This window comes from Suncus etruscus, chromosome 9 (genome assembly GCF_024139225.1).
Source record: "Suncus etruscus isolate mSunEtr1 chromosome 9, mSunEtr1.pri.cur, whole genome shotgun sequence".
In the NCBI taxonomy this organism is placed as follows: domain Eukaryota; kingdom Metazoa; phylum Chordata; class Mammalia; order Eulipotyphla; family Soricidae; genus Suncus; species Suncus etruscus.
In genome coordinates, this window is record NC_064856.1 from 111,571,696 (window position 1) to 111,589,584 (window position 17,889).

General features: G+C 59.3%; 1 protein-coding gene across 1 annotated transcript; it reads left to right on the forward strand.

Annotated features, from left to right (window-relative positions):
• Positions 1 to 453: 453 nt before the first annotated feature.
• Positions 454 to 11,540, forward strand: TPCN2 (two pore segment channel 2; the record flags this gene model as incomplete). The annotated part of the gene is made up of 24 exons (XM_049780894.1): positions 454 to 504; positions 718 to 794; positions 973 to 1,150; positions 2,041 to 2,157; positions 2,465 to 2,571; positions 2,800 to 2,872; positions 2,950 to 3,052; positions 3,269 to 3,334; positions 3,921 to 3,985; positions 4,135 to 4,232; positions 4,337 to 4,418; positions 4,612 to 4,698; positions 5,933 to 6,052; positions 6,339 to 6,398; positions 8,278 to 8,406; positions 8,987 to 9,042; positions 9,268 to 9,358; positions 9,586 to 9,657; positions 10,202 to 10,275; positions 10,396 to 10,474; positions 10,570 to 10,652; positions 10,968 to 11,049; positions 11,210 to 11,304; positions 11,462 to 11,540. Coding segments are annotated over 24 exons (2,124 nt in total), but the record flags the coding sequence as incomplete, so codon positions are not given.
• Positions 11,541 to 17,889: the final 6,349 nt, after the last annotated feature.

Sequence of the window (17,889 nt, forward strand, 5' to 3'; positions counted from 1 at the left end):
GCTTTCTCGAGGGTTGGGGGCCGAGGGTGGGAGAAGCCCCTCCAGAGGAGGTGTCCAAGAGCTCATGGGCCAGATGGGATCTCACAGCCCTGCAGCCTGGCAGGAAATGGCTCTGGGGATCTGGCCCCCCTCCACTGAGGTGTCCCTGCCCAGTGGCCTTGACTGTGGCCTTTCTTACTCTTGGGTGTTCTTGGAGGTCAGGAAAGACCTTCAGCAGCAGGATGCAGCTCAAGTGGCTTCTGCTCACACGTGGCAAGCAGAACCCAAAGCCATGGGGCTGGGTACCAAGGAGCTGGATGCCACACAACTGGGCACAGGGGAGCGACGCATGTGCCTACTGAGCCCTCTGACCTGGCTGCCGGGGTGGGCATGCTTCCTGCACCTTGGTAGGGGAAGACCCTGCTGCCCGCCCCCCTGACATGCCGGTCTGTCCCCGCAGATGCCCAGGACAAGCACGCCGTGTGCCTGGAGCAGGCCATGGTCTTCATCGAGGATGCCATCCAGGTGGGGGACCCTCACCCCGTCAGCAGCCATCACCCCCTAACAGCAAGTCCTGGGGGGGCTCAGGCTGAGATGGGGCAGGCATCCCCTGTGGGCAAACTGGGGCACTGCACCCATGTGTCCTGGCCCTCACCCCGTGTGTTGTGGCCTCTGGCTTGATGCTGGGGTGCTGGGGTGGGGGGTCCCCTCACACCAGTGTGATCTTCCCCCCTCCAGTACCGCTCTATCAACCATCGCATGGACGTCTGGTCGATGTGGCTGTACCGTTGGTATTACTCCAACCTGTGCCAGTGGTGAGCATGCCCTCAGGGCTGTCTGGGGTTCCCCCCCATCACCCTGGTCCTCAGAGGGGCCCTTTCCAGAACATTCCCACTGCCACTGACTGGTTGGGTCCTTCTCCCTCCCTCCCTCCCTCTCTCCCCCCATCCCCCACCACCAGGGCCCTCCTCTGAGCACCCCGATGTGCTCCAGGGTTCTGAGCATCACCATCTTCCTCATCCTCGCCCTGGCCTTCGTGGAGAGCCCTTCGTCACTCTCGAGGACCTCGGATGTGCGCTACCGCGAGGCTGCGTGGGAAGCGCCATGTGGGGTGACTGAGAGCCTGGAAGGCCTCTGCCTGCTGATCTTTGTGGCCGACATCTCGGTGAAGGTCAGCCAGCGGCCATGGGGATACCCCTCTATACGGCAGGGCCATGGGACACCCCACTATAAGGTGGGGTCATGGGACACCCTGACAAGGGCCATGCTGGTCCCTCCCATCCTCTGAGAGCTGGTGCAGGGAAGGGCTATGGGCTGTGCCGGGGTCTCCTCACCCCCATCTTTGTCTCACCTGTGGTCTGTCCCCAAACCCCGACTTTGCCCAGGGGTGGTACTCGAGGTGTTCAGGGGAGCCTCTGAGTCAGGTCGACATTTGCTCATTTTTTGGGGGTTCCTCGCTGAGTCAGGTCGACATTTGCTCATTTTTTGGGGGTTCCTCGCTCTGGATGCTCTGCTATTCCCAGGGCCCACTTGTATTTCTGGTCCTTGTGGCTCCCTGCTGCAGCCTTGGACAGACCCTATGGATCCCTGTCATGAGCCCATTGGCTGAGGCCAGCTGGTGTTGAAAGTGCTTGGGGGCCTGGGGCTGTCCTTCTGTAGGAGGGACAGGCGAGGGGACAGGCTGGGGAGAGACGGACAGGTGGGCGACATGTGGGGACAGGCGGGGACAGCCTGGACAAGGCTGGGCAGATCTTTCTGAGCCCAGGATGTGATGAGGTCCCTTGGTATTTATTTTTGCTTTGCCTGTCATCCTGGGGCTTCCCCAGCAGTGCCTGGGGCTCCCTTCTGGCTCTGCACTCAGAAGTTTGCTCCTGGTGGAACATGGAGCACCCTCTGGGGTGCCGGGGTGTCACCTGTTGGGTACCCCAACACCCTGAGCTGGTATTTGGATGGGCAGCGCCGAGGAGACCCCATAGCGAGGAGACAGGCTGGGCCAGGTTAGGAGAGCTGCCCTGGACCCCCCGACCCAGCCACTGCCTTGACCCCACAATCCTCCCACAGGGCTACCTGGTGCGGTTGGAGCGCTTCCGCCGGAACCCCTGGCTGCTGGCCTATGTGGTGGTGATCACCGTGTCGCTGGCCGACTGGATAATGACGCTCGCTTTCCTGTGCCAGGAGGTAGGGACAGTCCCCTGCGCACATCCCTGCCCTGGGGCTGTTGATTCCCTCCCGACTTCTCCCCATAATACCTCACCATGCAGCCCACAGGGGAAGCCTGTTCTTGGGGGGGTCCCCAGAATTTGACCCACCTCGGCCCCAGACCTCCACTTCCCCCCATCCCCGATCTCTTCACCCCTATGTGGTTCCACGCTCCCGTGTGAGGCAGTGACCTCTCTTACACTCTGTTGTGGGTGCTCATGGGGAGGGGCCGGCCTGGGGAGCATGAGTGGGGCCTGACCCCGTTTGGCTTTGGGGTGTCCCACAGCACCTGCGCGTTCGCCGCCTGCTGCGCCCCTTCTTCCTGTTGCAGAACTCGACCATGATGAAGAAGACGCTCAAGTGTATCCAGTGGTCGCTGCCGGAAATGGCCAGGTGGGCCGTGGGGGCTGGGGTTGCACTGGGACTGAGGGTCCGCCTGTCACTTAGGCCTGGCACTACCCCCTTCCAGGTCTGTTCCTTGAAACAGTTCAGAACTCCTGTTCTCCTCACTGCGCTGGGCCATGGCACCCCTTCCCCTCCCTGCTGGGCATGGGACCCCCTCCCCGATTTCTGGTCCCCAGAGCCTGGGGTACCCCGGCTGAGCCCCCTGCTGGTCCCCAGTGTCATGCTGCTGCTGTGCCTGCATCTGTTCCTCTTCACCATGTTCGGGATGTTGCTCTTCACCAGCGACAAGGTGGGCTCGGGCCTGGGGAGGGGCCGGAGGGGCCTCGGTGGGGTTCAGCGGGGCTCAGCCTGGATGTGTCACAGGAGGACAGCGACGGGCAGGACAAGGAGCGACAGCAGTACTTCCACACCCTGCCCGAAGCCCTCACGTCCCTCCTGGTGCTGCTCACCATGGCCAACAACCCCGACAGTGCGTGCGTGTGCCCCGGGGGGACCACGGTGGCCCTGACTTCCTGGCGGGGGGGGGGTTTCCCCTCCCTTGGTGTCCCCAGGAATCTGTCCCCTTCACGCACACTCAGTCCCTCTTGTTTTATGCCCAAGCCCAGTGACCTCCCCTCGTCCCTGGTGTGGGGGTATGAAGGGCTGGGGTGGGGGCCCACTCCGTCCCTGTCTGTCCTTCCTGCAGTCATGACGCCTGTATACTCCAAGAACCGGGTCTATGCCATCTTTTTCATCCTCTTCACCCTCATAGGTGCGTCCTGGAAGTGAGGGATTAGAGAGTGCGTTGGGCCCCTGTGACCCCTGACCCCGTGATGTCCCATCACATGACCCTCAGCCTTATGACATTTGTGTGACCCCTGATGTCATGTCACCTCGATGTGACTCTCAAAACCATGATGTCATCTTGGCATGACCCCTGACCCCAGGATGTCACTTAGACATGACCCTTGACCCTGTGGCATCACCTTGTGTGACACCCCCATTCACCTCAGTGTTTGCCTGAGCCCCATGATGTCAGCTCTGTGATATCACCTCAGTGTGACCCCAATGCCATATCCCCTTGGCAAACTCTGGAACCCCTGAGGTCGACCTCAGTGTGACCCAGCCATGTGCTCTGTGTCGCTGAGTCTGATCTCAGGGTCAGTCAGCAGGTGTCCCTCCCATGGGCTGGACCAGGCTCCCCCCATCTCCACCAGCTTCTTGTGGGCACTTCCAGTTTGTGGGGGCCCCATATATCCTTGGGGCCACTGGCTGGTGGGGAGATCTTTGCTCTAGTGGCCAGGGGTCTCTTCCTTCTGGCCTGGGTGTTCCCCATTGACCATGTCACCCCCTCCTAGGAAGCCTGTTCTTGATGAACCTGCTGACTGCTATTATCTACAACCAGTTCCGGGGCTACCTCATGGTGAGTCCCCGAAATCCGCCATTATCTAAGTCAGTTCTGGGGTTCCCTGATGGTGGCCCCCTCCACCCCCACTATTACCTACATGGGTCCCACTGTGGCTGCTTTGTGGGGCTGGGCAACTGAATCTGTTTTGGCGTCCTCCTTTGCAGAAGTCCCTGCAGACGTCTCTGCTCCGGCGGCGCCTGGGCACACGAGCGGCCTTTGAGGTGCTGGCAACGCCGGTGCAGGATTCGGAGCATCCCCAGCAGTGAGTGAGATGGGCGGAGAGTTGGGGGGGGTGGAGCTAGACCCTGGGAGTCCCCCAGGGTCTGAGCTAGCAGCACTCAGCTATTGGCTCCCTGTTTCCCACAGAGTTGGGGTGAAGGTCCAAGATTTGCTGAAGGTTCTTGAGAAAGGGCAGCTGTCCAACACCCACAAACAGGCCATCATAAAGGTACCAGCTGCCCTCCCCTGTCTATGGCTTGGGGCTCCCCCAGGAAAGTACCATCTTCAGCTGAGGTCCCCTCCTGCTGGGGTAGGTCACTTCTTTCATCCTGGGCACCTCTCTCCCGTGGGTCCCGGCTCCCCATGGCTCACCGTGGTGGGTGGGGTCTCCCCGTCTCCGCTTAGTGGCCCCCTCTCTGCAGAATGTTTGTTCCTGCGGCAGCAGCGTGCTGTTGGCCGATGAGTTCCAGAAACTCTTCTACCAGTTTGACAGGAGGATAAGCAAGGAGGTGTGCAGGCGGCAGCGGGGGTGGGAATGTGGGGTGGCCTGTGTGGGTCCCAGTTCATTGTGTGTCCAGGCAGTACTTGGTCCAGCCCTGCCCTGTCCTGTGTGGGACAACCGGCTCGGGTCATGCCTCAGACACGAGCTGGGGCTTCACCACAGGATTCTCTGTTTCCTGCTCCCAGACTCTGGTCCTGTGGCTGGGTCCCCTGAGACCTCACACCAGGTCCTCCCAGGCTCATCCCTCTGTGCTTGGCTGTTTTGGTCCCTCTTCTCACAGGATGGGGTGGGGAATCCCTGAGCACTCTCTTGCCCCTGGGTCATTCCATTGTTTTTATTTATTTATCTTTATTCTTTGGCTTTTGGCCCACATCTGGTGGTGCTCAGGGGTTTGTCCTCGCTCTAGCACTCAAAGATCACTCCTGGAGGGACCCTATGGAATGCCTGGGATCGAATCCTTCTGGAAGGCAAACACCCTCCCTGCTGTGCTGTCGCCCCTGCCCCACCATTGTTCTATTTATTATTATTATTATTATTATTTTGGTTTTTGGACCACACCTGGTGATGTGCAAATATTACTCTTGGGTCTGTGCTCAGAGATCACTTGTGGCAACCTTAGGGGAACCTTACGGGATGCTAAAGGTAAAGGAGAGGTGCCGTTAGTCTGGGTGGGTGTGGAAGGCCACTTGGGCCATCCCAGCTGTAGCCCAGCTACTTCAGAGGGTTTGGGGAATCTGGCCTCGCCTTGCAGATTTAGGGATATGAATCAGCCCAGAGAATGGCTGCCCTGTCTAGGGGCTTCCTGTGGCCTTGACTCTCTGCCCGTCAAGGGGTTTGGGGGACCCAGCCCTGATGCTGGTGTGTTCTGTCCTCTCCTCTGCACTCAGCATGTGCTTCAGACGGGATCGCAAAAGCAGGGGCGTGGCTTGGTGGCCTAGTGGACCCATGGTCACAGGGTTGTGGCTCAAGTGGACTGTGCCTGGATGGGGATTGATCCGGGCGCCCCGTGTTTTCTGCTTCTGGCTCATCTGTGACTGTGGCCTTGCCAAATGCACCATGCCTTGGCCATCCTCAGTAGTCACCTGTGTACTGGTATTTCCTTAGATCGTCCTGACAGATGGACAGTGAGTGGGCAGCAGAAAGTGCAGCCCAGACTCAGGGTACAAGCCCCCCCCCCCCCCGCAGCCTGGGTGCCTATGTGTGGAGGCACCTCTGAGCCTGTACATCCCTATTCTTTCCAGCATCCCCCGATGCCTGAGTACCAGTCTCCTTTCCTGAAGACGGCCCAGTTCTTCTTCAGCCACCCCTTCTTTGACTGCCTGGGCAACCTCGTTGCCATTGGCAACCTGGTGTCCATTTGTGTGAGTGTGGGGTATGTGCTGCCTGGGAGGGCCGCGGCCCCTGCTCAGCCCTGCTATACCCCCCCCCCCAAGCTCCTGTGATCCATCCCTGGCCCCCCACCATAGCCCCTTCCTCTTTCTGGACCCCCCTCCCCCCCCTCTGCCCCTACCTAGCTCCTCCTGCTGTCCACAGCCCCTTCTTCACTCTTGCCCATGCCCACAGTCTCTCCCACCCCCCAGTTCCTCCCCTTCACCCCATCCCTCCTGCCCATGGCCACGCCTCCAGCTCCCCTTGCTCCGCCCACAGTTCTTCCTGATTCTGGACCGTGGTGTGCGCACTGGCCAGTGGGACAACTTTACCATGGAGGTGAGAGCCCAGGGCCTTAGGGCATGGTGTCCCCAGCTGGGACAGGGGTTGGGACAGCTGGGCAGCGCAGTTCCTGGGAGAGAGGCTGGGGGGCTGGTGGAGGCAGGCGGATATAGAGGAGCTGAGGGGGCTGGGGGACTCCCTGGGTTTGCTTTCTTTCTATTCTTTTTTAAAGTTTTTTTATTTAAAGGCCTTTTATCAAGTTGCTCATATTCAGTTGTCTCAGGTATTCAATGTTCAAAGCCCAGTCCCCCCTACAGCATGTCTATCCCCCCCAGCAGTGTCCCCTGGGCTTCATATTGTTTGTTACTACACGAAGGTAAATGGAGTCACCACGACTTAGATCGCTAGGGGTCATTTTGTCATAGTTGTCACGTCGCTCCACGCACCACTATAATCTAAGCCTTTACTGAGATGTGAGTGGCCTGGCTGAGGGGTCCTGTGAGGTTCCCTGAGCTTGGGGGGGGGGGCTTCTACACAACCAGGTTGCGATCAGGTTGGCTGTGACCCTACTGGGTCGACACAACTAGGACATTTTGAGGTCTCATGTGGCCTCTTGTGGCCACGTGGTCAGGGGTCTGTAGACCTGGAACCATTTGGGGGCTCGGCAGTTTGCTAGGGTTGAGTTATGGGGCTGTGGGGGTGTGGCTGTGGGCTGCTGTGTGGTTCAGGCAGAAACGGGGAATCTGCCCCCCACCCCCATTCTGGGAAGGCCCCAATAATGGATGCCTGGGACTAGTTGGCCGTATCTACTTTCCTTTAGAGCCGAGTCATGGATTTGGGCTGCTTCAGTGCTGGAATAGAGGGGGTTTCTCCCCTCGCCCCCCACCCTGTGAGAAGGTTGTGCCAGATCCCCTGAAATGAGGAATTTTCAGTCTGGAGAAGAAGCCACGCCCTGTGTTTGACCTTTATTATTTTTTTAAGTGAAAACAGATTTTATTTGGGGGGACTGAAGAATGGGAGGGAGAGGAGAGGAGAGAAATAAACTCTAGAAAGAGCCAGGCTTCTCCAGAGGAGAAGAAAGTAGGAAATCCTCCTCTGAAGAGGGGAGCTGCAGGTCCCTGTGTTCGGGGTCACGCTTGGCGAGCTCAAGTGACCATACATGGTGTCCGGTAGAACTGGGTTAACCATGTTCAGGCAAGTCCTGTCCCCTCCCCTCTGGACTTCTGCTCTGTCCCCTCATTTTTCCGGGGGAGAACCGTGCCTGATGCAGTGCTTCGATGTGGCTTCTAGCAGTGCCACAGTGGCAGGGGGGAAGCGTGGGTTCCGGCCCTGCACCTCTCATTGTCACAGTGCTCTCAGCTGTCTGGGGATGGCTATGGGGTCCGATGAGGCAGCCATGAGGGGACCAGCCCATGGGCCCCACTGCCTGCCCTTCCCACAGGCCCCAGGCACCTTCGTCCAGGTGACCCCATTTCTGGCCCTTCACCTGCACCTTGCACTGTCATCCTGAGAGCTGCTGGCAGTCCAGCAGCTGACCTCTGCCCTGTTTTTTACAGAGGGGGACCTCCCTTCCCAGAGCACTTTGAGCACCAGACATGGGCACCCAGGGGTGTGGCCCTGAGCCCAGGGAAATGCTGACCCAGCAGCCTGAGGCCCTTTGAGGCTGAGCCTCGATGTTGGGGGTGTGTGCACAGGGGGCTCCTCTCTCCCCAGCATTCTTTGGGTCCCTGGGATGTCCAAGGGGCTGGGTGGCAGTCAGAGGCCCCTGAGAGGGCATGGAAGAGAGATTGAGTGTGTGGTGTGGAGGATGTCCTGAAATCTGGATTCTGCTGCAGTTAAGATGCAGTCTGTGTCCTCAGAGGTCTGTGGTTCTGAGGTGCTGCAGCATCAGGGTGGGGACCCTGGCAGACTCCTGCAACCCTGTGATCCTCCGCAGGTCCTCAATTGCGTCTTCATCCTGTACTACCTCTTCGAGGCTCTGCTCAAGGTGTTTGCGCTGGGACTGCGGGGTTACCTGTCCCGGCCCAGCAACGCCTTTGATGGGCTGCTCACACTTGGCCTGCTGGTAAGGGGACCCTGGGGGCATGCCAGCCTTCACGGGCTGCTGACCCTTGGCTGCTGGTAAGGGGACCCTGGGGGCATGCCAGCCTTCACGGGCTGCTGACCCTTGGCTACTGGTCAGGGGCAGGAGCCACCCTAACACGATCCTCTGTCCTCGAGCCTTTGGGCAACCCTGTTGCACTCAGATCTGTCTGTATGTCTGTCCACGTCTGTCTACCCTCCACCTATCTGTCCGTGCATCTGTCCACGCACCTGTCTCCTTGTCTGCCCCACTCATCTGTCCACCCGTCTGTCTATATGTCTGTCCATACATCTGTCTATGCATCTCTCCATGTATTGTCCATGTATGAGTCCACACATCTGTCCGTGTGTCTGTCCATGCATCTGTTCATAAGTCTGTGTATCTTTCCAAGCCGTTTCCCAGACCGTGCCCTACTGTGACCCCGCTGGTGTCCCCACACTTTGCACACAGCGCTTCTCTGACCTGGAGGCTGTGTAGACGTGTGCAGAGTGGGTGTGGATGTGGCTCCATGACGCTCTCGGGAGCTGGCCTGACCCCAGCGGCGCCTTCTCTGTTGTTGTAGGTTCTGGAAGTCTCTGCACTGGTCGTGTACCGCTTCCCATACCTGGGTCTGGGCTGGTACGTGTCCTTGGGCAAGTGCCCTAGGAACTCCGAGAGGGTTCTCTGTATTCTTGGGTACCCGTGGGTTCATGGGGGCATTCCCGAGCACCGGGTGGGGGCTCTGTGAGGTGTTCAGTGGCCAGGCGGATCTTCCATGGCCTGCATTGTGGGGTGGTGGTGCAGCCCCAGGCATGGCCCCGGCACTGACTGCGCCTGGCCGTGGATATTGGCCCGTGTCCCCAGGACGCCGCGGCTGCTGTCGCTCTGGGACTTGGCCAGGCTGGTGAACCTGTTCATCGTCTTCCGCTTCCTGCGCATCATCCCCAACGTGAAGGTCTGCCCCCCCCCCAGGCTCCGTGGGGATTCAGGGGGGTTGGGGGGAACCCCGGCCAGCATGGACTGGACATTCTCCTGGGATCTGAAATTCAAGGGAGCGGAGGGGTTCAGATCCCAGGTCCAGGCTGCATGCACGCTCTGGGCCTAGTGCAGGAGTCTGGTGTCCATGTGGGTGCCCTTGCGGGTGGTTGTTGACCGGCAGGACCCATCCTATCTCACCCGCAGCTCATCGCCGTGGTGGCCAGCACCTTCATGGACCTTGTCAGGAACATGCGCGCATTCGGTGGGATCCTGGTGGTGAGGAGGAGCACCCTGGGGTGGGCCCCCTGCTGGGAGGCGGGAGGCCAGGCCTGTTTTAGGTGGGTGGGCCCAGTTGGGTCTACAGGACTCGTCTGTCCGTCCCCTCCTGCGAGGCTCTCAAAGTGGGAGTCACAGGCCCAGTACACTGCTGAGGTGTCAGTCATTGTCTTTCTTGGGGGTCTTGGGATCTGGGGAGCAGTGGCTCCAGCATTCCGGCTTGTCTGTGGCCCTGTAGCAGGAGAGAAGGGGGTCCGTGAAGGAGTGGCAGGGGCCCCTGTGCGGGTTAGTAGTGGGGAGCAGAGCCTGCTGGGATTCTTGGCCTTGCGGGGTTCCTGCGTCCCCTGCCCTTTGGGATCTCACTCTCGTGAGGCTGAGACCCTTTTCCTCCCAGCTCTGGGGGCATCAGATGGGGCCTCCTGTAAGGCAGCCTCTGGAGCCCCCTGGTGGGCATGAGGGCACAGTGCCCCATGCAGCTTAGCCTGAGCCCCCCCCCCCCCCCTTTCCCTTTGCCTCTGGCACTCCTGCTGGCGAGACCCTCCAGGTGGTTTACTACGAATTTGCCATCATCGGCCTTAGCCTGTTCCAGGGTGTCATCGTCCCGCCTGGAAACAGCAGGTGAGAAGCCCAGGGGTTGGGTCTCTCTGTCCTGCATCCCAAAACTTCTCTGGAGTTGGGGAGACCCCTCTTAGCCCACTCGGCTCTGGAGAGATCCTGAGGGGCTCCTGCTCTTGCTAGCCTGGCCGCCAACGCCTCTGCCACCTGTGGGAGCTTCGAGCAGCTGGAGTACTGGGCCAACAACTTTGATGACTTTGCTGTAAGGCCCCCAGGGTCCCCCACTCCTCCCCTGCCCCGCTCCTGGCCCCCCATCCCCCCATCCTGCCGGGTCCCCCACTTTCCCCTCACCTGCAGGCGGCCCTGGTGGTGCTGTGGGACATCATGGTCGTCAACAACTGGCAGGTGTTCCTGGACGCCTTCGTGCGCTACGCGGGACCGTGAGTCACCGGCCGGCCCCGCTCTGACCCTGGCTGAGTGCCGTGGTCTTGCTCCAGTCCAGGAGGGGGATTCTTGGGACCCCCGTGTCCCTTTGTCTTTGGGTCACTGTGTTGCCCTCTCTTGCTCACTGTGTCCCCATGTCTCTGGGATACTGTCTCCATGTCTCTGCCACTGTGACCCCTCTCGGTCACTGTGTCCCTGGGTCTCTGAGTTACTGTCCCAATGTCTCTGGGTTTCCCCATCTGTTTCCCCATCTCTCGTCACTGTGTGTTCCTGTCTCTCGATCACTATGTCTCCACATCTCTGTCCTGCAGGTGGTCCAAGGTCTACTTTGTGACCTGGTGGCTTGTGTCGTCTGTTATCTGGGTCAACGTGTTTCTGGCTCTGATTCTGGAGGTACGAGGACCCTGAAGACCCTGAGTTGCCCACCAGTCTGAGGAGGACTGCCCCAACCTTTGTCCTGAGGCTGCACCTGGGGGCCTTGTGTGGGTGTGTGGGGTGTTCTGAGGTCCTTCCTGGTGTGATGGTCCTCAGGCCTCCCCTCTCCATCTTCTAGAACTTTCTCAGCAAATGGGACCGGCAGGGCAACATGCCAGTAATCGGTGGTGTCCGAGAGACCACGCAGGCCTTGTCCCTAGAGCTGCTTTTCAGGTGTTTGTGGGGCAGCTGTCAGGGTATTGCGGGAGGGGGGCTGGGGGCGCCTCCCACACTTTCCTCCATCCACATTGCCCTACTAGTCCCTGTCCCCCGTCGTCCTCCCCCCCCCCCCGACATGTCCCCGAGTCTCCCTGGATTCTTCTGTATGCAGCGACATTCTGGAGGAGCCCACTGAGGAGCAGCTGATGGAGAAGCTGCGCCACTACCCCTACCTGCAGTTGTGCCGGTGACACGGGCCAGGCCCGCAGCTGGGCCAACACCTGGGACTCACTTGAAGCTGGGCCAACACTTGGGACTCACAGCTTGTCCACCAGCTGAGACTCACTTGCATCTGGCTTGACACCTGGAATTTGCAGCTGTGCCCACACCAGGGGCCGTGGGCTGCACATGACTGATGCCCAGACTCGGCCTCTCTCCTGCTTGAGGATGGGGTGACTGCGGCCCCAGGGACTTATCCCTGGACAGGCCCCTCGCCCCATGGCAGGGCCGTGGCAGGACAAGCCCTCGGCCGGACACTGTGGTCTGTCTCCGGAAGTTGCTTTCTGCAAGGTGCCCACGGTCAGCAGGACCATCTGGGCAGTTGAAGTGGTGCCCCCCACCCCGTTGTGCTACTCCCTTTCTACTTCTAGCCTTGGAACCCGCCCACTGGGCCCGGGTCCCAAGAACATGCTGGTCTGTTGCTCTTGACCGGACATTCGGTTCTTTACGGCGCCCAGGCCAGTGGTTCTCCATGATGCCTGCAGTCTTCTTGGGGCCTCAACTGCCCTGTGCCCCTCCTTCACAGTGCCTGGTGTCAAAACCCTAACAAGAGAGCTCTGGGGGCCAGAGCATTAGCACAGCAGGACGGCGTTTGCCTTGCACACAGCCGACCCAGGACCCAGGTTTGATTCCTGGCATCCCATATGGTCCCCTGAGCCTGCCAGGAGTAACCCCTGAGGTCCACGACGTGTGGACCAAAAAAGCCAAAAGCAAACAAAAAGAAATCGTTTAATTGAGGGAGAGGCAAAGTAGGGAAGCCAGGGGTCTTACAGCCAGCCCCCTAGGCCAGGAGAGGAAGAGAGAGGGCCAAGGCTAGGACCAGGGCAGGAGTCAGCCAGGGAAAGGACCAGACAAAGGGACATAGCAGAAGAGGCAGCAAAAGGCCGCCAGGAGCAGAGTTGGGGAAACATTTCCTCCAGCAATTCAGCAGCAACCATCCAGTAGGAACAGTCCGGCAGGGGCAGTGGCCCAGCTAACTCAGCCCTGGCTTTATTATTTAAAATTTATTATTATTATTATTATTTGGTTTTTGGGTCACACCCGGCAGCGCTCAGGGGTTCCTCCTGGCTCTACGCTCAGAAATCACTCCGGGCAAGCTCAGGAGACCATATGGGATGTGGATTAGAACCACCGTCCTCCTGCATGCAAGGCAAATGCCCTCCCTCCATGCCATCTCTCTGGCCCCATGAGCCCTGGCTTTATATACCCCTGGACCAACTGCCCTCCAGAGGCAAGTACAAGGGGTGGAGTTTGGCAACTGACGACTTCACCTTTAAAGGGACAGGACCTGCTTGTAGCTGGCCAGGGGTTATAGGAGTCTCCTTATATCTAGCCCTGGTGCCCGGCCCCCAAGTGCCACTCCTGTGGCCCGGCATATGTCTGCTGGGCTCTGCACGTGGTCTCAGGTTCCTTGTGCCCACCCCACAGGTGGGCCACAGGTGACCAGGGGGAAGCTGACGGTTTATCTTGGCCACCATGTGGGACAGCTTCCTGGAGGACTGCTGGAAAGAGGAGGGTCTCAGGCAACCTCAAGGGCATTGTGCGACACCAAGACATCCCCTCTCTGGAAAGTGGGGTCCAGTGTGACTAGGGGGTGTCCCAGCCAAGCACTCGGCTCTCTTTCTCCGGAAAGTTCCGTCTGGGGGTCATGGCTTCTCATCCTGGGCTGCTGGCATCCTGGTGTTCCCAGTGCCCTCATACTCGGGACTCACCACAGGGGCCTTCTGGGGGCTGGTTTGGGGGCTCCACACAAGGCTTAAGCTCTGTGTCCTCGTGTCCCCCAGGTGGATGCCGTGACTCACCTCCCTTGCACTGCGCCTCAGATCCGCAGGGGGCCCCCAATCCTGTCGCTGTGCTCGGAATGGCTCAGGCAACCTGGGGTCCCCCAGCCTTGTCTCACCCAACTAGATCTGCAGATGCCTCTGACAGGCACTGAGACCCTTGGCCTCTCCAGGCTCTGGCCTGGTTACGCTGCCCATTGTATGTTACAGGGAGCCCATGGGTGGGGAGTCAGGCTGGGGTCTCCCAGCTGTCCCAGTCTCTGCATGGCAGTGTTGGGGGCAGCCAGATGGGAGAGCAGCTGCTCTCTGTCCATCCATCTATCTGTGGGTTTGGGAGGTCTGAGCTGCTGCTACCATTGGCCTCCCTGGGTTAGATCCAATCCCAAGGGCCTTCTTTCTTGCTCTTGGGTTCAGGGGGCTCCCAACTTCTAGCCCCATCGAATGTGCCTTGTCCTTTGGGCTGTGCACAATGCCCCCAACCAACTGGGTCCCCATCATCTCAGGTATGGGCTGCCACTACTTTCTCCTGGGCTGCCCCTTTCTCAGCTTAGTGGAGCTTTCCAGAACCTGGTGGATCCAAGTGTTCCTGTTCCTGGTCATTCCTGAGACTGGACCCCTGGTCCCGTCCTGGTTATACCTGCCTGGGGTCAGGGCAGCATTGACCAGCTGAGTCGGGGCTGAGTGTCCCCTTTTACCCCATGGTCACATGCGGTGGCCATGGTGCCCCTGATCCAGCTCGGTCCTTTGTTCCAGTGTATGGTTGGGGGAGGCCATAGTCACACTCCATGGGGGTGGCCCAGCCCTGTGGTGTGGCCAAGCAAGCAGAGCTCAGGGCTGAGGGTCCCAGCCAGTGGTACTCCTTCCTGGTCAGTTGTGCCTCTGCAAAAATCCACCCAAAAAGTCAGAGGGGGCCCGAGCAGTGGCGCAAGCCATAAGGCATCTATCTGCCTTGCTGCGCTAGCTTAGGACGGACCTTGGTTCGATCCCTCGGCATCCCATATGGGCCTCCAAGCCAGGAGCGATTGCTGAGCGAATAGCCAGAAGTAACCCCTAAGTGTCACCGGGTGTGGCTCAAAAACCAAAAACAAAAAAGTCAGAGGATAGGAGCCATGACGGACCCCAATCAAGGTCTTAAGGAGAGTGGGGTGGGGTGGGGCCGGCCCCAGGATGGCATGTGGAGAATAGGGGCCCCGCATGTGGTGGGGTCCTGTCTGGCATGTTGGGGTCCTGTGTGCTGGGAACTGGGGCCTCATATTTGCATGTTGTGGTCTCATGTTGGCTTGTTGGGGTCACCTGTTTGGCATGCTGGGGTTCTATATGTTGAGGTCCCCCATTTAGTGTGCTGGGGTTCTCTGTTGGGGGTCCAGACCAGTGCAGCTAAGGGGCCCTCAGGCCTTTGATGTGCCGGTGCCTGGCAGGGCTGGCCCCGTGTTCCACATTCAGGGTCAGGTTTCCTGCCCTGCAGGTAATTGGGGCTCCTGAGAAAGAGGGGCCCCCTCCTTGCTAGGAGAAAGTAGCAAGACCTGACCCAGGTACAGCCCAGACACGGAGGGGGTGTGGCCGGCACCTCACATCAAAGTGGCTGCAGATGTGCTGCCACCCCACCCTGGCCCCTAAAGTCCCCTGGGCCCTCTGCTTTCCTGGTAACCTGATCAGAGTGTGGCCGGCACAAGAATCACACCTGCCAGCTGAGGGCACCTGCCTGGTCCCCGAAGTGGGCTGGTCCGGATGGGGGCCCACCTGTTGAGGGGCAAGTGCCTTCAGCATCACCTCGGTCACCCCCACAACCGAGAACATTCTAGACCTTGCCCAGGCTCATCATAGGGTGTCAGCAGGCCCAGAGGGGCCTTGAGAGGCAGAGTCCTAGGCAGGCCCAACCTGCCTCGGTGCTTTCCGCAGATGTGATCAGGAGCAGTTCGCACCCCATAGTGGGGATCCCAGGGCTTAGGACCCCTCCAGGCTCTTCCACTCAAGGTCCATGGTCCCTTCCCAGTCCCATAGGGAGAGGGAGAGACCCCAGTTAGGAGCACAACACCCACAAGGGCCCCTGGTTTTTTTGGAGGGGGATTTGGTTTTTGGGCCACACCCTGTGATGCTCAGGGGTTACTCCTGGTTCTGTGCCCAGAAATTGCTCCTGGATTGGGGGACCATATGGGATGCTGGGGGATTGAATCGTGGTCCGTCCTAGATCAGCTGCGTGCAAGGCAAATGAAGGACCCCTGTTTCATTGTTGGTTTGGGGGCCACACTTAGAGGTGCTCAGGGGTGCTCAGAAATCACTCCTGGCAGGCTCGGGGGGTCATACGGAATGCTGGGGATTGAACCTGGGCCAGCTACATGCAAGGCCAATGCCCTCCCCACTGTGCTATTGGTTCAACCCCTCACTAGGGCTCCTGAGAACCGACTTAAGAGCAGGCTCCGAGTCCCCACTCCTGGGGACTCCTGCTCTCTGGAGGCTACCTTGGTCCTGGGGTGGGGAACCAGGGTGGGTGCAGAGATGTGAAGGTATAGGGTGAATTGGGGTACAGAGAATATAGTGTGCAGGCAAGTTGGGCTGTAGGTGGGCTGTGAGTATGCAGGGTGAGTTGGGGTGCAGAGGGACATGGGGCACTGTCCTTGCCTATTAATGATGGACTACACCCCAATACTCGCTTTGTTTCTGCAGGTGTGGAGTGTACTGTCCTGGGGCTGGGCACGTGCCGGTGTGGAGGGCCAGGGGGCACCATGGTCCCCGTCTGGGCTTGGAGGGGGGATGGGACGTGGTCACAGCACAGTCACAGCATCATGCACAGCAGTGTCTGTCACATGGTCACAATGGTAGTCACAGTGTCACTGCTAATGTGTCACTCTCACAATGTCCTAGTCCCAATGTCTGTTGGTTGTATCAGTGTCACAGAGTCACACCCAGAGCCTCAGTTTCACAGCATCAGTGTCACAGTGATGGCCTCAGCCAGTGTGTCTCAACGTCGGTGTCACACAGCGTTGGTGACATCCCACGGTCACAGCACCACTGCACTGAGACCCTGACTGAGATGGAGCTGTCAGGACCTCCAGGTCCCCAAGATCTCGTCAGCTACACTCCACCCCATGTTTGGAGGTGCTGGGTGCCTGAAGGGGCCTTGGGGGTAGAGAGAGACCCCCAAAAAGTACAGTCCTGGGCTAGACATGAGGTTGAGGTCACTCACTCCCTGCGACACCCCTTAAAACCCCTCCAGGAAAGGCAAGTTCTGTCTCCTGTGCCTGCGGGGGGTGCCAGAGAGCCGAGCTGTGCAGCCACAAGTCTGGCCAGCAGGGACAGCAGCGTGTCAGCAACAGGGGCCACCTTGGCCTCAGGGCCAGGAGTTTCCTGGGGTCTTCAGCGACCTGCACCCCAGTTCTGGGTGGAGCCTTCTCACTGTGCCCATGCACAGATGCTGTGCAGAACCTTCCGGAAGTTCCATCCTCTGAGGCCTCTCCAGGGGCAGGGGAAGGGTGGCACTTGCTTTTTTTTTTAGGGGGGGGGCAGTCTCGCTGGGCCAAGTCGGGGAGCAGATGGTAAGGACACCGTGAGCCAGAAGAGGGTGAATTCACTCATGGTGGGTGTCACCGGGGGTAACATGCAATGATGTTGGTCTGCAGAGGGCTGGAGGGATAGCACAGTATGAAGGGAATTTGCCTTGCACGTGGCTGACCTGGGTTTGATCCCCGGTATCCCATGGGGTTTCCTGCGTCTGCCAGGAGTCATTCCTGAGCGCAGAGCCGGGAGGAACCCCTGAGCACTACCAGTGTGGAACCTCAAACCAAAACAAAAGTGCTCAGTCCTGTGTCCTGGTGAAGCTCATAGGGTGCCAAGGACTGAGAGAGGGTCCCATGAGCCCCGGCATCACCTCTGGGGTCTGCCTCGCTCTGGTGGGGATGTTTGTGGACCCCTGTCTTCACTGAAAGATTAGGTGTGCAGGATAGAACCCAGATTGGCTGCGTGAAAGAGAAAGACTCTCCTTGCTGTGATGTCACCCCAGCCTCACCACTGCTTTATTTGTTGTTGTTGTTGTTGTTGTTGTTATTTTGGTTTTTGGGCCACATCTGGCCACACTCAGTGCATGGATCGGCAAAGGTGGGGTCCCCCAAGTGCCAGCCACAGACATGGGGTGCGAAGCCCGCTTCAGCTGGTGTTAGAAAAGCTGCCATGGATTTAACCAGCCCCCTTCCATAATGGGGAGTCAGAAGCTTGCATGTGGGGTTTCCACCAATCAGCAGGGCCCCACCCATCGGCTCAGGGGTCCTGAGCAGCCTGTATGTCCCCTGGGCAAGGGATCACATGTGATGGGGTTTTCATAAGCACAGGGCTCCCCTGTCCCCTTTCTTCAGTAGCCCCCAACAACCATGCCTTCATGGCTCCAGAGCCCTGGGGTCTTGCCAATACCCACTGGTGCCTTGGAAGTGTGGCCTGACTCAGGAGAGAGGGACCCCAGAACCAGGGCCAGCAAGGCTCGCCTGCCCGGACCTCTTTCCTCTGCCAGCCCTGTGATCTGAGCCAGGGCGCCTCTGGGGACCCTTTGCTC